The 25,242-nt window shown below is 39.8% G+C and overlaps 1 protein-coding gene across 1 annotated transcript in view; it reads left to right on the top strand.

The window, feature by feature from the left end:
* Window positions 1-25,242, top strand: part of LOC126188387 (hemicentin-2-like) — a 724,732-nt gene that overhangs the window by 564,671 nt on the left and 134,819 nt on the right. Inside the window, exon 7 of the mRNA XM_049929987.1 lies at window positions 8,229-8,373. Within this exon, the coding sequence (XP_049785944.1) occupies window positions 8,229-8,373 (145 nt within the window). The remainder of the gene's footprint in view (window positions 1-8,228; window positions 8,374-25,242) is intronic.

Genomic DNA, 25,242 nt, shown 5'->3' on the forward strand with positions numbered 1-25,242 from the left:
TGGCTCTGGGCACTATGGGACTCAACATCTTAGGTCATAAGTACCCTAGAACTTAGGACTACTTAAACCTAACTAACCTAAGGACATCACACACACCCACGCCCGAGGCAGGATTCGAACCTGCGACCGTAGCAGTCCCGCGGTTCCGGACTGCAGCGCCAGAACCGCACGGCCACCGCGGCCGGCGTTTGATGTGTTTGTACGTACTTATTTTCTCTATAAAATATTTTCCCATTGTTCCTCTTTCCAACAATGGGAAAAATTTACCGTCAACCGCGGTGAAGAACATCTTATATAAAACCTGCTTTGGCTACTATTAAAGTCGACAATCATTGTTAGATCCTTGAATATTGTGATATTGTGTTATGATTTTATATCGCTGTGACCTCAGTTTCGCCGTTTTCTACTGGGGCAATCAAAGTGATGTTATATTGGCGTTCCACCCAGAGTGATGTTCTGTTCCGTTATCGTTTGGGTGGCGACGGGTTTTACCTATGAACTGTGCAGGCTTAGTGTTATTTTAACAATAAAAACGCAAATAATTTCTTCAATTAACAAAATTAGAAGATTAACAAAAGTGGACACAAGTGCTTTGTCCAGCTGTAAAGAAACTGCACAATAAACAAACATAAATAATATAAAATTTCCTATAGTACGTCAATCTGATATTAAATACCACCATATTGACAGAAAATTTTGGTGCAATAGCAAAACAACGTAAAACTAGCAGTACTTGGTCTCTTGGCACATTTACCATAATAAAACATATGACAAAGTCAATCACTCAGAGAGAGAAACATAGTAGCAATCATAAATTTACAATCGCGGCCCCTACACTTTGCAATAGTGTGTACATTCACTCAAAACAAAATCCTCCGATACGTCTACTAATCACTCTCTTCACTAGCTATTCACTGCTGCTAATACTACTGCCAAAGAACTAGAATTTTACCAAGAGTAAAAGCACAATAATTATGTAAATCTTTATATACGTACATGCACACACTCGTATAATATGAATCATGCTCGCAGTGTGGTGATCTCGACAAAATTTATAGAGCTCTCCTCATGACATATATTAACACACATTCACTACGTATAAGAAGCTTCCATCTAACCAAACATACGACATTGTGTTCGCGACACCTCCGTGCAACATAACACTTCGTGCAACAATTACACTAAAAGCAGAATACATGGTCTATCACTGCTCCCTGCACTAAGTTCGCACAGCACAGAATGCGACCAGTTGACTAAAACAGCTCTCAGCTACAACAGCACACTTGTAGTCCTTCCTTTCTCTTACCAGAATCGAAGCTCATATCAGCGTTTCTCCTGGAACTGTCGACGTGTCTCGCCACTGCATATTCTTAGGAACTTTGCATCTTAATTCGGGATAAGACAGGCAATTACGTATCGTATTTATCCGAAAACACTGTGCAAGCGATTTTCGAGTAAATTGTCTCCCGTGTATCCGAGAATACATAATGGACGTACTTTGGGTCTCTCCGTGTATCGTGCTCTGATAGCCTAATGGTAATGCGACTCCTGGCAATAAGAGGGAAATCCGCATTCGAATCCCGGTCCGGGACACCTCTTCATTGTCGTCATTCCCTTATGCAGCTGATGGTTATCCATATTCGCAACTGCGAATACATTACATGTACAGGGCTATTACAAATGACTGAAGCGATTTCATAAATTCACCGTAGCTCCATTCATTGACATATGGTCACGACACACTACCGATACGTAGAAAAACTCATAAAGTTTTGTTTGGCTGAAGCCGCTCTTCAGGTTTCTGCCGTCAGAGCGCTCGAGAGCGCAGTGAGACAAAATGGCGACAGGAGCCGAGAAAGCGTATGTCGTGCTCGAAATGCACTCACATCAGTCAGTCATAACAGTGCAACGACACTTCAGGACGAAGTTCAACAAAGATCCACCAACTGCTAACTCCATTCGGCGATGGTATGCGCAGTTTAAAGCTTCTGGATGCCTCTGTAAGGGGAAATCAACGGGTCGGCCTGCAGTGAGCGAAGAAACGGTTAAACACGTGCGGGCAAGTTTCACGCATAGCTCGCGGAAAATTGGCTCATGCCAGAACGCGAGACCGACACCGCCGACTTCATCTTTCAACAGGATGCTGCTCCACCGCACTTCCATCATGATGTTCGGCATTTCTTAAACAGGAGATTGGAAAACCGATGGATCGGTCGTGGTGGAGATCACGATCAGCAATTCATGTCATGGCCTCCACGCTCTCCCGACTTAACCCCATGCGATTTATTTCTGTGGGGTCATATTCAGTGTTTAAACCTCCTCTACCAAGAAACGTGCCAGAACTGCGAGCTCGCATCAACGATGCTTTCGAACTCATTGATGGGGACATGCTGCGCCGAGTGTGGGAGGAACTTGATTATCGGCTTGATGTCTGCCGAATCACTAAAGGGGCACATATCGAACATTTGTGAATGCCTAAAAAAACTTTTTGAGTTTTTGTATGTGTGTGCAAAGCATTGTGAAAATATCTCAAATAATAAAGTTATTGTAGAGCTGTGAAATCGCTTCAGTCATTTGTAATAACCCTGTATTTCATAACGGCTGTAGTCGGTGCAGTGGCTGTTCCTTCAGAAATGCTTGCATGTCCTAAGGAAAACTGCATCATAATTTAGAATAACACAGATACTGAAGTACCTAATGTTGAAAACCAAATTGACCGATAAGGAATGAGGAGGTTCTCCACAGAGCCGCTGAAGAAAGGAACACATGGATAACACTGATAAGAAGAAGGCACAGCGTAGTAGAAACTGTGTTAATGCCTCAGGGAACAGCGTCAAATGTACTAGAGGGAATTATAGAGCTTAAAAAGTGCAGGGGCAGCCAGAGATTGGAGTACATCCAGTAAATATATGAGGACTTCGGGTACAGATATTACTTTGAAATGAAGCGGTTGGTCACAGTGGACGAATTCGTGGTGGTTCACATGGAATCAGTCAGAATTGTGTTGACTAGAAATCCGTTGCTGCATCCGTGGCTGCTGTGCAAAGCATAAAAATTATACGTCTCTCTAATAAATACCAGATTGATTAACAAAATATCCCGCTACACATAATAGCAGTGCCACGTGTGCTAGGTCATCTTTACCTACAGTGAACATATTTCGGAAGTTGTTCAAGGTTTATTTATTAGTAGTTTTGCTTAAAAACTTGCGATCCTCATTCAACTGTTACAGAGCAATGATTACTATTTATTCGATTTGTTAGTCGAAATACCTGCATATCTCTGAAAATACTTCCACAAAAACAGCGAAAAATTTTTAATATGAAGTTGCCATCACTTATAACATAAAACATACGACACTCAGTTATAAGAATACTATGATGTGGTTGCAGACGCTGCGCTAACGTCTCAGCATAGCATCGTTGCACCACTCGCCGAGCATTCAGTGAACCTATTTGCAAATGCAGTGAGGTGTAAGTCGTCAGACTGAACGAACAGACGAAGAAAGGTGCCGGCAGGACAGGAGTGACGCTGAACTCTAGCAACGAACGGAACCTGCGGATGCGAGTCATTGCATACTTATAGACGGCTCAACGCAATACGAATAAACGGAAGTGTTGAGGCAGACCTCTTCGTTTTGGTCTTGGGTTCGAACGGAGGCTGTTGAAAGACTAGTGGCGTGCAGGGTCATCAATAGCCTTAATCGCAATAAGGCGCGACACCTAGTGCCCAGCCAACAGAAATCACTATGTCTACTGAGCTCGACTTCCGAGCCCCAATGTGGTGGCAGCGCTGTGGTACGGGTGTTCGAGCTCAGCATTGCGCGGTCGCTCCCCTCATCCCCACCCCTCTCCATCTCCAACTATTCGACCCGACGAGTCACGTTGTAAGTGGGCTGTTTGGGTTTTTATGTTGGTAACACCACGTAGCGCTCTACATGAAAATCACTGACTGTGCTGTGTGCAGTCTGTGGCTGGTTTGCATTGTTGGAATATGGTATTGTATTGTTGGGCAGCTGGATGTGAACAGCGCGTAGCGTTGCGCAGTTGGAGGTGAGCCGCCAGCAGTGGTGGATGTGGGGAGAGAGATGGCGGAGTTTTGAGAGCGGATGATCTGGACGTGTGTCCTTCAGAGACAGTAAATTTGTAAGACTGGATGTCATGAACTGATATATATATATACATAATGACTTTTGAACGCTATTAAGGTAAATACATTTTTTGGTCTCTATCAAAATCTTTCATTTGCTAACTATGCCTATCAGTAGTTAGTAACTTCAGTAGTTAGAATCTTTTATTTAGCTGGCAGTAGTGGCGCTCGCTGTATTGCAGTAGTTTGAGTAACGAAGATTTTTGTGAGGTAAGTGATTCATAAAAGGTATAGGTATTGTCATTCAGGGCCATTCTTTTGTTGGGGTTATTGAAAGTCAGATTGCGTTGCGCTAAAAATATTGTGTGTCAGTTTAGTGTTGATCAGAATAAGTGAAGAGAGAAATGTCTGAGTACGTTCAGTTCTGCTCAGCTGTTTGAAAATCAAATAATGTAAGAGGTTTATCAGCACAGTAATTCATTAATTTTTCTAAGGGGACGTCGTATGAAGTCTCCTTAGAAAAATTTATGAATTACTGTGCTGGAAAACCTCAAGTACGGTGATTCTCAACAGCTAGCATATATTTATAGTGGACATGCAGAAAACTGGGTGCTGTTGTTCTACAGGCTGCATCAGAAAGGATAGGACTTTCAGACTTAGTCTTGTTTCATCTTGGAGCATCTTGGAGCAAAAGAAATCAGGTTTTGCCTCATGTGGTACCCTCGTACCGAATTGCGCCTCTGCGAGTGTTAGCGGCAATTGCAGCATAGGTGGCTGCCCTTACCGGTCCCAAGCATGCTCGCTTTGTGCTGTGGCTTGAAGAGATATCTTCGAGGTCTTTTTAACCTCCTAGCGTACAGTTTACGAAACAGTGCACACCGTCACACTACTTCTCTGATGTCTGTGATTTCTTGAATATCCGCTTTCCAGGTAAATGGATGGGCCGATATTCGCCAATTGCAAGGCCCCCACGTTCACCAATCCTGACACTTCTTGACTTTTCCTTTCGGGGATTCATCAAGGATAACAGGTTCGTTTCACCCTTACCACCTTCTCTACGAGAGCTCAGAGCTAGGATCTACCTTGCAACTGACCTAGTCATGCATGATGTGTTACAGCGAATTTGACAAGAAATCCAATAATTAATGGAAGTGACATGTCTGTAAGTCAAATGAATTACTCGATACAAGTTTTCAAATTTGTAAAGTCCTTTTTGATACACCCCTTACAACTGAACATCTCCCACTATGCACAGAGAAATGCTAAGAACAGTTTCTTTGGATTGATTTCAGTTCACATTGTGATATCATAAACGTTTTTAGAATAACTTTTATTACCCTAGGAAGCAGATGTTTCGTGTCAGTCTATTATGCTGGGCGGCAGTATTCATCAGAAACGGAAGTAATCTAAGAGAAGCGTAATGGAATCTTTAACATGGTCATTATACATAAAAAAAGCCATTAGATCGAATCAATGTCAGCATCAGTTTGTTCACTGACGATGATGTTGGGTATGGAAAGGTATAGCTGGCCAACCATAAAGATATACAGAACTAAATATCCACTTTTTGTAATTAATTTAATTTCTTTTTAAGTGCGGAAAGAAGCAATAGAAAGTCTTTATGTTTATTTTTCAGACAACTTTAATGCTTTCTACAGATGATTTTTAATGGTGCTACTATGCATTTAAACCACTGTTTTAATAAATTTCACTAAATTCATCACAAAATTCATTTGCTTGCTCGATCTTCTTCCTCAATAGAAAGAACTTGGTCATAGCTATTCATTACCAAAATTTTTATTCATCCACTTCTCCGTGTCACACTTACATCTCTATTTCTTCTCCAGATTTTATTAAGTCAGTATTAATGTTATACATTACTGTACAATGTCATTACCCACATTTTACAAGAGGGCAATGAAGAAATTTCTTAACACAGTTTTAATTAGACTGACATTCTCGAAATACCATATATTCATCACCATAAGTATTACAATCTTTATGTATTATGCACATTGTAATGATTGCAATCGAACTTCGTGTATTACATATTAAACAAATTGTGATGTTAATTTCCCAGACGATGAGAGGTTAAGTAAAAATGTCTGCCTGAAATTCCTCACCTTACCAGTAGAAATAAATGCATAAATTAACGTTCATAAAACATATTTTCTCTTCTTTCCTGGATCTTCATGACAAAATGCTCGTTGACTATCAACCTCCAATCTCGAATCAAGGAGTCCACCTTAAGCAAGAAATGTGAGCACTTTCAGTCTGAGTGGGTCTGAAGAGAGCCTCACCAGAAGATATTTTTATTTGTTGTACTGTTAGAATGCAGCTAGAACCCCAACTTGTGTACTGCTCAACCATACTCTCCACATGTAGAAATGTGAATTTCACAGGAAAACTGACATTTCCATATTTTCTAATCTTCGGTGTTCTTCGTTAGACGCATTCGAAGCAATATATTCAGATCTGTGGCTGACGTTGGGCCTGTTATAGTTAAATAACCAGCCCTTACCATCACCCATCGTGATCTTGCCATGTTTGTGTCAAACGTAGTTGCTATTAACGCAAGTTAGAACTATATATACGACCAGTTTTGAGTTCAAAATCACGTCTAAATTTCATGGCGATAAAAAGATATGAAATTTGTTCGTTCTTTCGTCTTTTCAGGCTTAGTTTCCTATTGCACCACGTGTTAAATTCTTGGCTGCATGATTGAGAAATGCTCCATTTATGACTACCAGTAAAGCACTGGAAACGGTGGCGAAGTCCATCGTGAATACATCACAAACAGTAACAAGAGCAATAATAACAGTGTTAATTATAATAATGGAATATAGTCATCTTGTTGTTATTGCCCACAGTTACAGTATAAGGGCATATCGCTGAGAAAGAGGTATACATTATGTAGACAATTCACATGAAAACCACTTCTTGTCTTACGTACAAATACAATGAAAAGATGTTCAAATTCACACATAACACTGACGCTGTATAGAAAAATTCACACATGTTTCAACTCGCAAGATTATTATTACTTTTCAGCAAGCTCACTTCAACAGCTGTCTGAAAGAACTAGATGAGAGAAACAGTAGCAGAAACGTTATTTATATGCGAGACATTGTCAAACACATTACATGCGTTCTTTATGAAAGAGGCACGTTTTCCTTAGTGGGAATTATTATGTACTCTTAGATGTTATAATTCCAATCAGGTACAGGCATTTTTTCAAATTGTTCTTAATTATTTTATTATTGATAGGTTTTGATTAATGTTATATAGAATACCGTTCCGATATATGAGCTTATAAAAAACTACTTCCAGTTCTGTAGTTGTGAAATTGTCTTCTTAACACACAGAATTCCCTATATGATTAAAGGTAACACCTAGTTTCAATTACATACAGTCATAGAAGAGTTAAATTTCAAGTGCCAAAAAATGTTCTTGTATGATTTCATATCTGTAATCCCTTTTCCTTATTCTTGTTGTTCGTTCATGCATCTTAAGAGACTGGTGTGTAAAAGATGTATTGGCTTCAAAACGTAACACCACACAGTAACAAGCTATCCAGTCTTCATAGTAATTACGACATAGCGTTCTAATCTTAAGGCATCCTCTAAGTATTTTTAAACCATTCGTAAATTTATGCAACCCTTTGTTCAATAACTTCTTCCGAACCAAAACACTGTAAGCTTCGTGTAAGATGGTTGCTTAAAGCTAAACCCGTTTCAATAGGATTATCATGATACCGACTTCTCTTCTAATGTCTCTGAGTTCACACATACCATTTTCTTCTTTTTTAACGCCATAAGATTGTTTCTAAACCATCTTTCATAATTATATATTGATTTCGAAAATTCTGACACCATCGATGGTGCACTGGGCAGAGATCTGTTGTGAAACACAAGCTGTTCACAGACATGTGTCCCAAAGGGTCTGCTCATTGATAACTTCATACTCCCAAAATTGTTCATTTACGACCATTCGCTCTTTGACTCAACTTGGTTTCGGTTGTTGTACCCTACGCGTAATTTCTACGCTATTGATTTGAGTCACTCCGTGTTATGTTAAGATTATGACAAATCTGAGGTGGTCTGGGCCAAGCGTTAGCTGAAGATGGACTTTTGTTTCAGACGTCGGTGGACGGAAACACAACGACGTCAACTCTATCTTTCGTGCCAAGCAAGGAGGACGACGGCCGCTTCCTCGCTTGCCAGGCTGAGAATCCCAACGTCTACACTGACGTGCCGGAAGATGGCGCCAAGCTCACCATTCACTGTAAGTAAAGATTCCTAAGGATCTGTTACACGACTATCATTTTGGCTTTAGGAAAGCTGGATGCACCCACAGAGAAATTTCATGATGGAAGCTAGACTTACGAAAAATCAGACACATGCATACGATTTCCTGATCTAGAAAGGGCATTCGACAGCGTAACATGGTCGAAAATATTTGAAATCAAGCGAAAACGGTAGGGAAAGAGGAGTATTACGAAATGCGTAAATATACTTATTTCCCGTCTGATGATCACTGACATTATAGCTGTCTCGTGGGCCCCTACCACCACGGCACAGCGCGTTCCCAAGTTGCGGATAGGGGATACGGCCTTCAGATATGAATGGTAACTGCGAATACGAAAGACAAGCAGTGGCGGACAGCCTGTGGGAGCAGGCGATGGCGTGATGAACCATCCCTGTTTCTACTTCTCTTACTATCAAATCAAGAATCAGCAACATTAATGGGCGTATGTCCCTTTGAAGTAAAATATTCCGGAGGTAAACTAGGTTCCCATTCGGATCTCCGGGCGGAACCTACTTCGAAGAGATTCAGGCCGAAAGGAACTTTCAGGTTGGGAACATGGAACGTTAAAAGTTTGAACACGCCACGAACGTCTCAGACATTATTAGACGATTTAGATAGATACGATGTAGACATTACTGCTATTCAAGAAACTCGGTGGCAGGGGGAGGGTAGCATAAAGAGAGGTAACTATAAATTTTTCTATGGAGGTGCGGAAGCTCACAGTTTCGGAACAGGTTTCTCAGTACAAAGAAAAGTGCTTCACACAATCACCGATATAAGGTTCATTAGTGACTGACTATCAGTTATAGTGTTGTCCGGCAGGTGGTTCAAAATGGATCTGAGCACTGTGGGACTCAACTGCTGTGGTCATAAGCCCCCTAGAACTTAGAACTACTTAAACCTAACTAACCTAAGGACAGCACACAACACCCAGCCATCACGAGGCAGAGAAAATCCCTGACCCTGCCGGGAATCGAACCCGGGAACCCGGGCGTGGGAAGCGAGAACGCTACCGCACGACCACGAGATGCGGGCCCGGCAGGTGGAATAGACTAGTAGTAATTAATGTACACGCACCAACTGAGGACACTGAAGAGGTCGTTAAAGACGGCTTTTATGAAGAACTAGATCAACTGTGGCATGAGTTATCGTCTTACGATACAAAATTAACCATAGGTGATTTTAATGCGAAGATAGGGAAGGAGGAAGCATTCCGGCCTACAATTGGAAAAGAAAGTTTGCATATTTCGAATGATAATGGCACAAGGGTAGTTAATTTTGCTGCTTCAAAAGATATGACTATTGAGAGCACATATTTCAAAAGGAAGGACATTCATAAAGCAACTTGGGTCCCTCCGGATGGACACACCCAAAACCTAATTGATCATGTTCTTGTAGATCGGAGATGGCACGCTAGTATAGACAATGTTAGGACTTTCAGGGGAGCAGACTGCGATTCTGATCATTTTCTTGTAGTTGCCAAAGTTCACCAACGGCTATCTACTGCAACGTCAAGGTGTCACAATGCAGAACCTGTTAGGTTCGACATTGACTAGCTAAATGATGAAAATTTTAGAAGGTACATGATAGAAATTTGAAATACGTTTGATGCTCTCAGGACACACGAAGATCAAGACGAGGATGTAAATAAACAGTGGATCACTGTGAGGAATAATATCAAAGAGGCAGCGAAGGTACAATTAAGAAGAACAGGAGGAAACTGTGGTTTGATGAGTAATGCAAGAAATAGGTAGAGGAAATGAGAAAAGCGCGATTACATTGGGATAGAATGGGAGACAGAAAACAAGAGGAGTTCTTGAACATGAGAAGGGAAGTTGGTCGTAGGCTACGGGCAAAGAAGGGGGATTATTTGAACGATCATATAAAAAAATGGAAACAAACAGTAAAACAAAAACTGTTAGGGAACTTTAGGACATAAATGGGTATAGGAAGGGGTTCAAGGCTAGGACCAATACACTTAGAGGGGATGCCGGGGGAATACTGACAGACCCCAGTGCCATATTAAGTAAATGGAGGGCATACTTTGAGCATCTATTAAATGTACGCCAGGAAACAGGAAATGAGCAGGCGTACGAAATACATACAGCAGAACCCCAGATACCTGAGCCAACGTTAAACGAAGTAAGAGATGCAATCAACAAATTGAAAAACCATACAGCACCAGGATCAGATTGCCTAACTGCAGAATTAGTTAAAAATTGGGGACAGAAATTGGTGGAAGTTGTTCACAAAGTGATAACTAAATTATGGAACTCGGAGATGATACCTGAAGAGTGGCAGGAGTCGATTCTGATCCCAATTTTTAAGAAGGGCGACAAAATGGATTGTAGTAATTACAGAGGGATATCACTATTACCAATATGTTCTAAAGTTTTCTCGATTATTCTGCTAATCAGGCTTACACCATATGCAGATGAAATTGTGGGGTGATTACCAGGCTGGCTTTCAGAGGAACAGACCAACTATGGACCATATATTCACCCTGCGTCAAATTTTGGAAAAGAAATAGGAATATAATAAACCAGTTCATAATCTTTTCATAGATTTTACAAAAGCATATGATTCAGTATTGCAATAAGAATTGTACAGATTTCTTTTGGAACTTGGAATACCAAAGAAGTAAAATATACTTATAGTAGCGAGTTTGAAAACACAAAAGGTAGAGTACGCGTGGGGAAACACGAGTCAGAAGAATTTGTAATAAAGAACGGACTTAAGCAGGGAGATGCCATGTCCCCGCTACTTTTTAATTTAGTCCTAGAATATATTGTACGAATGGCAGCAGATAATTCAGAGGGTGTGGAGTTAAATGGAAATATTAAGATATTAGGGTATGCAGATGATGTAAACATCATTAGCGATAGGATAGAATGTGTAACAGGAAATGCGAATGCGTCAGTCGAGGCTAGTGAAGATGTAGGTCTAAGGATAAGACAAAACTAAATATCAGGTTACTACTAGAAGCCAACAGCAGTAGATCAGGAAATGTTAACAGTTGGAGACATACAATTTGAAAAAGTGAACACAGTTAAGTATCTGGGCGTGGACATCACTTCGAAAAATGAGATTGAATCCGAACTGAAGAAGAGATTAGGGGCTAGATCAGGAAATGTTAAGAGTTGGAGACATGCAGTTTGAAAAAGTGAACACATTTAAGTATCTAGGCATGAACATCACTTCGAGAAATGAGATTTAATCCGAACTGAAGAACAGATTAGGGGCGAGAAATACGTGCTACCTCTCACTGAATAGATTACTTTCATCACGGATATTGTCTAGGAATTTAAAGATTAGAATATACAAAACTATTATTCTACCAGTTATGCTGTATGGGTGTGAGACTTGGTCTCTCACTGTGCAAAATGAAAAGCCGTTTCGAGTACATGAAAAAAAAGATTTGACGAAAATTTTCGGAGCAGAACGGGATGACATTAGCGGAGAGTGGCGAAAACTGCATAACGAAGGAGTTCACGAACTCTATTAAAGCCCTGTCTTTTTTTTTTTGGTCATCAGTCTACTGACTGGTTTGATGCGGCCCGCCACAAATTCCTTTCCTGTGCTAACCTCTTCATCTCAGAGTAGCACTTGCAACCTACGTCCTCAATTATTTGCTTGACGTATTCCAATCTCTGTCTTCCTCTACAGTTTTTGCCCTCTACAGCTCCCTCTAGTACCATGGAAGTCATTCCCTCATGTCTTAGCAGATGTCCTATCATCCTGTCCTTTCTCCTTATCCGTGTTTTCCACATATTCCTTTCCTCTCCGATTCTACGTAGAACCTCCTCATTACTTACCTTATCAGTCCACCTTATTTTCAACATTCGTCTATAGCACCACATCTCAAATGCTTCGATTCTCTTCTGTTCCGGTTTTCCCACAGTCCATGTTTCACTACCATACAATGCTGTACTCCAGACGTACATCCTCAGAAATTTCTTCCTCAAATTAAGGCCGGTATTTCATATTAGTAGACTTCTCTTGGCCAGAAATGCCTTTTTTGCCATAGAGAGTCTGCTTTTGATGTCCTCCTTGCTCCGTCCGTCATTAGTTATTTTACTGCCTAGGTAGCAGAATTCCTTAACTTCATTGACTTCGTGACCATCAATCCTGATGTTAAGTTTCTCGCTGTTCTCATTTCTACTACTTCTCATTACCTTCGTCTTTCTCCAATTTACTCTCAAACCATACTGTGTACTCATTAGACTGTCATAATCAGTATTATTAAATCACGTAGGCTGCGATGGGCGGGTCACGTAGCTCGAATGGATGAGGGCAGGGCAGCGCGCAGAGTACTGGTAGGGCACCTACAGGGAAAATGTCCTGTGGGGAGACCGAGGCGTAGATGGGAGGACAATGTGAAGGCTAGTTTGAGGAGCATAGGTATTGAAGGTGAATGGAAGGAAATAGCCCAAGACAGGGACAGATGGCGAAAATACGTTGCTGCGGTAATGGACTCTCGGGTCCGGTATGACCAGTGAGTGTGTGTATGATCACTGTTTCTCATTAACTGCATAAAAGTGGCCCGTTTCAGCGAGTGTCACCAATCTCTAGATCTTTTGTCCAGTTATGCAGCAGTCAGGGTAACAAAACACTGATATATTTTCAGCAATCGAAAGACGAGAAAGAAATATATTTCTTACAGTAAGGTACACAGATAACGCACCTACCGACAAGTATGGCCCGCGTTGATAGAATGTATACGGGGTGTTCAAAAGTCTCTCCGCAGTGCCATATGATTGTTAGCCGCGCGTGCCGTATGCCGCAGTGAATACACCGAAATGAAACTCAGTGAAATACAAGTTATTAATTTATTGAATATTCATTTTTATTTACAAATTTTCACATTAAATGTTGAACGTGTCCCCCCTGTTGTTGAATACACAATTCAATTCATCTAATCATGTTTCCAAACACAAGCTGTAACATTTCTTTTCTAACAGAAGCAGTGAAAGTGGATATTGCAGTTTTCAATTCATCGATTGATTTTGGACGGTTTTTATAGACAGTTCCTTTCGCTGCATCCCAGAAGAAAAAGTCAGGTGGTGTTAGGTCAGGCGATCGTGGAGGCCAAAGTCCCTGTGAAATTATGCGATCACCAAAAACATCAGCAAGCAGTGACATTGAATCGCGAGCTGTATGCGCGGTTGCACCATCTTGTTGAAAATAACCATTCAGTATTTCACTTAACACAGTTTCTCCTATGACTGGGTACAGAATATCACTGCAGTATCGTTATGCGTTTAATGTTTCGTTGAAAAATATGGGACCCACAATCCGACGTCTAGAAATTGCAATGCAAACTCCTGTTATCACAGAATGAAGCGGTTCCTCATGAATACACTATAGATTTGCAGTGCTCCACATACGAGAATTTAGCAAGTTCATGTACCTGGATAAATGAAACCACGCCTCATCAGTGAAAAACGGTTCATTAAGAATATCCCTTCCATTCTGCTAAACGAAATATGTGAACCGTAGACAATAATGCAATCTCTTGCCATGATCAGTAATTTTCAGTTCTTGCACGACTGTCACTTTGTATGGGAAAAGTTCTAATTTTTTTCTAAGAGCTGTATGGGCCGTTCCGATACTAACATCGATTTCCTGTGCGAGTTTTCATACTGACTTGTTCTTATCAGAAATATCGAGTAGTTTATTCTCAAACCAAACGCTAGGACGACCACATCTCTGTGCCTCTGCCACTGAACCCGTACTTCGAAATTTGTTAATCAAATCTGGCACAGTATCGCGATGTGGGAGTGTTGTCTCCCGTAAAACTGAATTAAATGTTTGACGAACTGAAACTGTGTATTTACAACCAGCTTTGAACACTTGTTCTACTAAAAATACATGTTCTTCAGTGGTTAGCATTTTAACAGTGACAAGAACGAAACAAACAAACAAAGGAACTAAACTTAAACGTTCACGTCAATACTTAACGACACACACCAACGATACTACTGACGTTAGCTGAGATAAACGAAACAGGGAATGTTGGGAGAGTGCACTTGAAGGGAAGTAACCCAGGCAGGAGAACAATCATACGGCACGCGCGGCCAACAATCATACGGCACTGCGGAGAGATTTTTTGAACACCCCGTATAAGGGATTGCTGTATCTCTTGAATGGAATGAACAGGAAAAGAGGGCATTCATGACCAAAATAGATCGAAAATAAGGTCTTAATTTGAGTAATAAATTTCTTAGACTAAACTAGACTGAGGGAAAACAGGAAAGCAAGATAGGCTAAGTGGTCTCAGTTGTGACGCTACACAAGAACGTTAAACATAAATGGACTGGTGGGATTGTGGGGCGGCGAACGATTTTATGAAAATAGTTTGTTTGTTAGTTTAATAGATTGTTGTTATTTATATTGTCTTTCGCCGTTCTCAACACTGGCTCTCTCTTTGCTTTTTGGCACCCAGAAAGTGAATTAACGAAACGTGGAGCCTGTAATGAGAGTTCCTAGTGCCCACTTAACCTGAGAATATTATTATAGCTGCAGCTTATAGCTCTGAAGAAGTAGGAGATTGTTCGGGATTTCTAATCAAAAACAATTTTCCAAAATAGTTGAGTATATTCTGAAATTCACTGATAACAAACACAAGTATCCCTACAACCTAACAAACAGAGCAGTTCAGAGTCTAATTCGCTGATGCAACTATAAATGTCCGAATTGAATGTCAAAAGAATGCTCGCCAAAATTTGATGAGAAAATCTCATCAAACGCCACGCTAAAATGATTGGTAGAATGTCTGTCCCGCGACGGCACGTGAAAATACAACAACACGCAAACTGAAGCTAGATAATGAAAATCATTCCAAAAATAATCCTTCATTTGAAATGTTTTCACAGTTACGCGTATACATCGTAACTCAATACGGCACCCGAGGCAGTTTGTAGCAGCGCTACCGTAGCGAAGCGACTCCCGACACAGCTGACGTGCTATTCAGCGTCTGGAGAGAACTGGGGCCTTCCTTACTCGCGCAGTGCTCATATATATATAGCCTCGGTGCGGACGGCTAAGAGAACGCCGGCTCTAACTTGGCTCTCACGACTGGCCGCTGGGCTAGTAACGCACCACTTCAAGTTACATAATAATTTATAGCTTCTTTTGCTGATGGCTTATGAAGCTGTTAATTTAATCGTGCATTTAGCACGCAGGTAAGTATTTATAATAAAATTATGACGTGGCTAAGTTAAATATCTTGGGCGAGAGAAATAATTAAGTTACGCTGCACGCAGCAGTTGAGCTCTGAACTGGTCCTTTTGAGATCCGCTATCGCTATAATTTTATAGGTATTCAAAAGAAACTTTTCACATCTTCATAGTCATAGCGGACCTCCAACCTATTTAAATCTAAACATCCTAGTCTTATTCATTAGCCTACTTAATCTATCTTGCTTCCTTCAGTTTTGAGATGAAAACCAGAAAATCATGAATTTCCACTAAAGTCTTAACCTGTGAAATCCAAAGTACTGTTTTTATTAAATCATTATGAAAGATGAGTCTAAATATAAATTTTGAAGTCTCTAGCTCCTTTCTGTTGCGCCAATTATTTTTTTAGAAAAACGTCCAAATTACAAAAATGGCTGAAGTCATCGCACTGATATTTAATACACATTAATTTAGTATTATTCCTTACATGCTGGAAAAGTTTCAGATTATTTGCTTGAATTTTAAGGTATTGCGCAACATTTATGACGTCAGAGCTAGTTACAGCAGACTGGCTGGCACACAATGGAAACTGATGTGAATTTACTACAGCGTGAGTAGGCTGCTTCCCTACATCACCCTCTACTTAAATTTTTTGTTTATGAATGTTAATGAATGAGAAAAAAAATTTAATTACAAAAAGGGAAGCAAGAGTACAATTTAACTCCCTATAAAAATCAAAATTGAAATATAAACATGTAGAAACATTAAAGAAAACTGATTATCTACATTAATTATTTAAATTGTGGGCATGTTCACTGCCTTTTAAACAATGCCAGTACTCAAAATTTTAAGCGAAGTCACTGAAATATTTCGGCATACATTTTGCCTTAGACAAACAAACACATACGAATTGAAAAATTATGAAATCTTAGATCCATTAAATACATTAAATACATTTTTACATACACAAATTCAAAGAAAATAACATGATACATAAACAGATGATTATCTCTTAGCAGTCTTTTCTAAACCTGAAAGAAAGTTCACAAATAATTTTACACACGTGGTTGTAGCCGCTTTGGCTGGCGTCCTACACTTCCATTCACAAGGGTAGAGGGGGGGAAGTTGCTATGGTGTGCGTCCTTCACGTTCTCTCTAACTTACATGGGGGAAAGGGGAGGGTCACTGTGAGTTGTGTCCAAGTCACTCCACGCTTTCACGCAGCTACCAGGCTGCAATTATCTGGTTTGTCCTGTAGAACAAACAAAAGAGTGCCTCAGACTCTGTTCACTTAATATCTAAGGGTGGGTCACAATGAAATGGGGATATATACATTTTAACTTCCAATATATTACTGGAACAAAGTTAACAGAACCTTTTTTTTTTTTTTTTTTAACATTACTCTTGCGGTTACTTAAATGTCATAAAATCGGTAAACAAATGGCTCAAAACGCCGTTAGTCACGTACTAGAGAAAATCTATGCTCACGGCAAACAATCATGAATCCTATTTAACGTCAATTTATTATTTCTGGGCCGGAACACTGAACCAATGCTCGGTAAATTCCTGATACATTTGTATATTAAGCACTTAACTGAATCATCTTTGATTATCTTATTCTTAGAGATAGTATGAGTATGATTAGTGGTTGTTTTCTCAGCTTCTTTGTATATGTAACTTTTGGTAATAGTACAGTCCTGAGTGTTCAAAACACACTACGTTTAGTTGCCTACAAAATCCACTTATTGGTCCTCTGCTGTTGTCAGTTCCACATCTGCAATTAGGGTCTTACTTACTTTGAAGTGTATTTATGCTGAGCTAAAATTACTGTTTCACGTCTGCTATTATGTTTCTTATTTATATTGCTAGTGTATGTACCTATTTACCACTCACTCTATTAATATTTAAAGCATAGGATAGCACATTTATTTCATATTCATAGTGTATTGCGGCTGATTAGTTTGCTCACGTGGCAATCCATTTCCACTCGATCGGATGCTGAAACCTCAGGTAGTCTCTCTCGGACCTACCACTAAAGTGCATCAAATAATTATGGACGAGCGTAATGCTAAATTCCTTAAACCTATAGGACACCATGAGCTGCTCTGTCTCATCTAACATAAGGGTACCTATGGTCGCATTCACGCTTCCAACTCATAACCTCAATACGCGTAGGTGTATCCTGTCACACACTACACTAAAATAATGGCCAGCTCCAACCTTATAAATACTTCAGGGACGTGTCCTTCACGACTCAACCACAAACACTGCTCTCTTCTATTACACTGCCTTTCCTTGCTACATCAGGTGAGTTTAATCTTACAACTTATCTGCATATTTTTAACAACACTAAGCAATCTCTTTCTTACTATTTATTAGTTAGCTCTAATGTATCCACTAGGTTTCACTACCACTTCAGATCCTGCTTGTATATGAATTCATATATCTTTTTAAATTACTGTTGGTGGACCATTTCCAATAAAACAACACTTTGTACTTACTATATTACCAGGGTACTATACATAATTGTTACTCAAATACATTTGTATCTTAATTACGTCATACTTCTCTATTGTTTGTCACTATTCAGTTTATCACATTAGGTATCTTTCTTCACTGATCGGTAGATAGAATGGTAACATAACTCATGGCCTGATAGTCATGACAGAAAATTTTCATGTCTGAAAGAAGAGATCTAAATTTTGGTGGATAGGAAAGATGAAGAATGAGTGAGACCTGAAAGGGAAAAAAGATCTCACACAGCTGGGACTGCACAGCTGCCACACTGTGTAGAGGTTACAGAACAACCTCCTCCCTACAGCCTTCATTAGCTGAATGCTGACTTGATAGTCATAACGGAAAATTTTTGGTATTTGGAAAGAAATGATCGAAATTTTTGAGGACAGGAAAGAGGAAGAATGAGTGAGACCTGAAAGGGAAAGAAGATCTCACACAGCTGGGACTGCACAGCTGCCATACTGTGTAGAGGTTACAGAACAACCTCCTCCCTACAGCATTCATTCATAAACTTTGACCACGCCACGTCGATCTGAAAATACCTTATGATGCCTTTTTAGAACCTGTCTCAGTTCTTCCTTTTGATTGTCTGAAATCTTATCGATTTCCTGCAATTTAGCTTCTATTTTGTCCAAAATAATTGCTTCTTCTTCTTCTGTGTTTAGCTTACTTGTACTAGGATTAACACCTTCGTCCCAATACCTCCTATTTTTCAGAACTCGTATAGGCAGCTCCCAAGTTTCATGATCAGTTACTACATGCTTATCACTAAAAGGTACTATAATTACTCCGGTTATTGGTAAGACCATTTTTAATTGGCTGTTTTCAAAGTCCACAACACTCTGATATTTTGACAAGAAATCTATGCCAATTAAAACCTCAATACTGAGATTGTTTACAATTAAACATGGATGATCAATTAAATTACCATTAATGTTAAAGGGCAGCAAAGCTTCTTGCTTTACCGTTTTTGACACCTTGCCAGTAGCACCAATTATTCTTAGTCCTGATACTCTCATTACTGTAAGCTTGTCTTTACCAGGTAATGCATCAAAGAAGGACTGAGATATTGCACTCACCTCACTTCCACTGTCTAAGAGACAACGCACATTGATACCCAACATATTTACTATTATTATAGGATGGCTTATTCTAGGTTGTACAGGTGATTCCTCAAATTCATCTAGTAGTTCCTTTTGGATTTGCCTCCAACTAAAGTGATTGACATCTGTCTTCATTATTTTTAGGTCACAGTGTGTAGGGGTTTCCTGAATTACATTTTCAGCTGCCTTTTCCAGTCGGTCTATTAATTTCAAATCGAAACACCGCACGACTTCATTACATTTAGTTTGCTGAACATAACCCAAATTACTGTAGTCTGAGCGATTCTGCGTCTCCAGACCGGGCATAACACTAGTTACAGCTAAACCACTTTCACCACTATCGTCGGTTTCCTCCTCAAGTGACAACTGGTCACAGCTACTGGGTTCCTTGACCCTCAACAGCCTACCCTCTACATTCTCACTTATCTCCTGTCCTAAATCTATTAGTACATTATCAACATCCTGCACAGGCACTTTAGATAAGAGCACATCATCTTCATCGCAAATATAAGCATGAATTTCTTCTGCTTCTTCACCTGTCAATTCAGTATTTTGTAGCTCTTCCCTATTATTACACTGCTGCGCCTTCTCTTTCTCTTCCCACTTAGAAAGCGTTTCTAACACGGTATCTATCAAATACTGTGAGTGATCTAATATTTCTGTTGTATCTTTAGATGCTACCGACTCTTCATCCACATGTTCAGTTTGAGTATTCTGATCTGTCTTACCAATTCCCTTAACTACTGGCTTAGGAAAAGTAACCGCCTGGTGAGCGCCAGTGTCCTCATAGACGGGAACTAGTTTTCCTGCCTCGGCCTACTACTGTTTCCTTTAGTTTCATTATAATTGACTGGCACCGCATTACTTTCCGTACTGTTGTTTTCGTGCATATTTCTGTTTGGAACAAAATTATTATCCCTTGGACGCCATTGGTGGTTCTGATAATTATTTCCCCGATTCCTACCTCTCTTAGGATGGCAAACACCTACTGTTCTGATGTTTACATTGCCGTTTTGCTCATTCCTAAAACTACTATTATTGTTAGTGGCATTTCTGTTATTACGTGCCTGCTCCTCATTGGCCGCAACACGTTCTACACGTTCCAGATACTCAATGAAACGATCCAGATTGTCTGTAGGGGCAGATATAATTCTAGTTTGCCAGTACCATGGCAATTTGGCTTCAAGACCTAGTATAATCATTTCTGGCTTTAGTTTTTCCGACAAATGTGACAAACGTGAAATCCAAGACCTAGCAAATTCTTTAATTGATTCCTTGCCTGCATTGAAGCGTTTTCCACTCCAAAATTCTCTCAACACTTCGTTTTGCTTATTGCTGGACCAATATTCATTAATGAAAGCTGTTTTAAACTCCGCTAAAGTTTTACACTTCAACATAACATCAGCGGACCAACGCAAGGCGTCACCTGCTAAATGGCTTTTAATAAATGAGATTTTCTCTCGTTCAGACCAAGTTGATGGAATCACATCTTCAAAATCGTTCCAGAAATCTAACGGGTGGATATTTTTATCTGGATCAAACCGCAAGAACTGCCGACACCCGATAAAAGCGGCGTTTGCAGCTACAACTTGTTGTATACTACCATTACCAGAAGTTACTGAAGCTACTTTACTCTCAATGTTAGCAATGTTAGTACTGATGTTTTCTACTTTCATTTCAACATTATCTACTCTTTGTACAATATGAGTAGTATCACTTTTGATTGCATCTACGTCTGCTTGACATATGTTTACTTTTATGTTAACATCTTTAAATCTGTCTGAGCAAAGTTCAGATTCCGCCTCTATCTTTTCTGTTAACTTGTGCTCCAGCTTCGCATCTTCCATTTGGAAGTCTTTGCGAACCTCAGCAACTTCGGATTTAACTGTTTTATACATTTCAGAAAATTGTTGAGCAACCTTTTTCTTAATATCCTCATGGTTGTAGTCAATTTTATAATTCAAACTGTCTAGATCGTCTTTCAACTTATTGCAACTAGCCTTGAAAGAATTTTCTAATTCAGCTTTATTGGATTCTAATTTATTATCCATTGCCTCAAACCGTTTATTAAAATTAGTTTGACTGGCCACAATCCTGTTATTTACCTCAATTATATCAGATTTTAATTCAGCATTACTGTTTTTGACCTGTTCACTTATTTCAGATTTTAATTCAGCATTACTGGCAGCTATTGCTTGTAATATAATATTTAAATCAACAGCCCCAGCATCTTTGGGTTGCTCACTAGCTGGCTTTTTATCACACTCAGGTGATGAAAAACTAGCTCCAACACCAGAATCATCAAAACTAAATGAAACTTCTGATTGATTAGTCCGATCTAACTTCTCCTTCTTAAACTCTACCATCTCTGATGGTTGTTTCGTTTTTAATTCATCAGAAAAACTATCATCCAATAAATTTACAATTTCTACTTTCTGCTTTACTACAGGGGTCTCTATTATTGAATCATTACCCCTTCCCACACTACTGTCAGGAGATAATACTTCATATTTTACTTTAACATTACCACTTTTATGCATATTTACACTTGAACCGTTGTCTGGATTTACAGTTCCCTCCTCAGACATAGGTTCTGATATAAGTTTAACCTCAGTTTCTTTTGGCGGTTCCATCGCCGACAGTCTTTTAGTGCAGGTTAGAAAAATTTTTAACAGTTTTTCACTTAACTTAGTTCCTTCTGCAAGACGTTATCGGTGCGGCGTACCAGGATTACTGATGCGACGTGGCACGTTGAACTGCAGACGGCACTCCGACGGCTGTGGTGTGTTTACGTGGCCCGTAACTGCAGGCGCGACTACGGCTGCAGCGGCGGACGACTGCGGTACGGCGAAACTGGCTTCTCGCGATGCCGGCAGCACCGCTAGACTCAGTGCCAGCTCCGTCAATCCAGATGCGTTGTTAACCCAACTGCGTTGCCCACATGCCCACGTAACACTTTCACTGTTCTATTACTCAGCTGCGTGTCGCATTTCACTCGCGAATCCGAATAGTTAAAAATCACTTTCACTTAGTTGATTTCCCGGCCGATGCACCATATGTGGGGCGGCGAACGATTTTATGAAAATAGTTTGTTTGTTAGTTTAATAGATTGTTGTTATTTATATTGTCTTTCGCCGTTCTCAACACTGGCTCTCTCTTTGCTTTTTGGCACCCAGAAAGTGAATTAACGAAACGTGGAGCCTGTAATGAGAGTTCCTAGTGCCCACTTAACCTGAGAATATTATTATAGCTGCAGCTTATAGCTCTGAAGAAGTAGGAGATTGTTCGGGATTTCTAATCAAAAACAATTTTCCAAAATAGTTGAGTATATTCTGAAATTCACTGATAACAAACACAAGTATCCCTACAACCTAACAAACAGAGCAGTTCAGAGTCTAATTCGCTGATGCAACTATAAATGTCCGAATTGAATGTCAAAAGAATGCTCGCCAAAATTTGATGAGAAAATCTCATCAAACGCCACGCTAAAATGATTGGTAGAATGTCTGTCCCGCGACGGCACGTGAAAATACAACAACACGCAAACTGAAGCTAGATAATGAAAATCATTCCAAAAATAATCCTTCATTTGAAATGTTTTCACAGTTACGCGTATACATCGTAACTCAATACGGCACCCGAGGCAGTTTGTAGCAGCGCTACCGTAGCGAAGCGACTCCCGACACAGCTGACGTGCTATTCAGCGTCTGGAGAGAACTGGGGCCTTCCTTACTCGCGCAGTGCTCATATATATATAGCCTCGGTGCGGACGGCTAAGAGAACGCCGGCTCTAACTTGGCTCTCACGACTGGCCGCTGGGCTAGTAACGCACCACTTCAAGTTACATAATAATTTATAGCTTCTTTTGCTGATGGCTTATGAAGCTGTTAATTTAATCGTGCATTTAGCACGCAGGTAAGTATTTATAATAAAATTATGACGTGGCTAAGTTAAATATCTTGGGCGAGAGAAATAATTAAGTTACGCTGCACGCAGCAGTTGAGCTCTGAACTGGTCCTTTTGAGATCCGCTATCGCTATAATTTTATAGGTATTCAAAAGAAACTTTTCACATCTTCATAGTCATAGCGGACCTCCAACCTATTTAAATCTAAACATCCTAGTCTTATTCATTAGCCTACTTAATCTATCTTGCTTCCTTCAGTTTTGAGATGAAAACCAGAAAATCATGAATTTCCACTAAAGTCTTAACCTGTGAAATCCAAAGTACTGTTTTTATTAAATCATTATGAAAGATGAGTCTAAATATAAATTTTGAAGTCTCTAGCTCCTTTCTGTTGCGCCAATTATTTTTTTAGAAAAACGTCCAAATTACAAAAATGGCTGAAGTCATCGCACTGATATTTAATACACATTAATTTAGTATTATTCCTTACATGCTGGAAAAGTTTCAGATTATTTGCTTGAATTTTAAGGTATTGCGCAACATTTATGACGTCAGAGCTAGTTACAGCAGACTGGCTGGCACACAATGGAAACTGATGTGAATTTACTACAGCGTGAGTAGGCTGCTTCCCTACAGGATGATATAATAATTGAAGAGGTTCTCTGCAGAATTTGGTAAGAGATGAACGTGAGGAATATATTGGCAAGAATAATAGACAGAACTATAAGTTATGTTTCAGACATTAAGGAATAATTTACTGTGGGCTACGTTATTTGCAGCTATGAAGCGAAGATTATCCTGTCTTGAAATAGGTCCATAGACGTTCTAAATAGTTTACCTCACAATTAGGGATGGGAGAACATTAAGGAAAACACATGAAAGGTGGACCCACATATTTCGCCATTTGTTGTTCCATTGCATACTCTTTATTGCTTAACAGTAATATTGTAATTACAATTTAAAGAAAGCCTTGTTAAAAGAATCACAACGTACACAATCTTAAAAAAAGCTTTAACAGGCTTAATTGCTTAAAAACGAATTTTAAAAATTAGTACCATTAAGAGCAGGGCCTGAAATTGGAAGTATACAGTTCCCAGAGCAAAAAAGAGGTCGCACCAATTAATCATGGCTGCAAGCAGGTTCACCAAACAATTTTATCAGTGGAATGAATTACAATAACAGCCACTAAAATTACTAACAGTTTCCAAGCTCGGGTAACACAGTGCGCAAGAGGATAACGCCCATTGGAAATACAGAACAGTCACGCCACTGATTGTGGCTGTTGGAAGCCCTTAACAATGTATAAGCCTTAATAAAAATCCCTTAAGCAATAAAATACGCAATCAAGCAAAAAACAGACAAAGCTAGGATCGAATGCCATTTAAATGTGTCTCCTAGCTGGTAAATAACAACAGAAACGTTCACAATTACCTTTAATAAGCATACAGTTGCCCAAAATGCAAGATAAGCTGGTAGGACATTCAGTGTAAATAAGTCTCCCAACCGGGTACACTCCAGCAGAAACGTTGACGATGACTTTGATAAAAATACAGGTGGTCAAAGCACAAGATAAGTTGGAAGGACACGCAAAAAATGGTTCAAATGGCTCTGAGCACTATGGGACTTAACTTCTAAGGTCATCAGTCCCCTAGAACTTAGAACTACTTATACCTAACTAACCTAAGGACATCACACACATCCATGCCCGAAGCAGGATTCGAACCTGCGACCGTAGCGGTCGCGCGGTTCCAGACTGTAGCGCCTTTAACCGCTTGGTCACCACGGCCGGCTAAGGACACGCAATCTAAATGTGACTCTCGACTGGTACACACCAAAATAAACGTTGGCAACGACCTATAATGTATATACAATTGCCCAAAATCCAACGTAAGCTGAGAACCACAGTAAACGGCTATCACACCCGACAAGGAACAAGCAGACAAGTTTCACAATGAGTGGAATTAGCTAGTGTCTGCGAGTCAAAGGAAAGGCTGAATAGTTCATATTGATAAGTAAAGTGCCTTAAAGGTAAAACGCTCAGAAGTAGCAATAAGGGAGCAAGCCTTAGATGAGTAGTTAAAGTGCAGCTATAGCAAGGAGGAACTTCGGGATTGCAGAACACGCTTTAAAATAGGGCACAC

Source organism: Schistocerca cancellata, chromosome 5, assembly GCF_023864275.1.
Source record: "Schistocerca cancellata isolate TAMUIC-IGC-003103 chromosome 5, iqSchCanc2.1, whole genome shotgun sequence".
In the NCBI taxonomy this organism is placed as follows: Eukaryota; Metazoa; Arthropoda; class Insecta; order Orthoptera; family Acrididae; genus Schistocerca; species Schistocerca cancellata.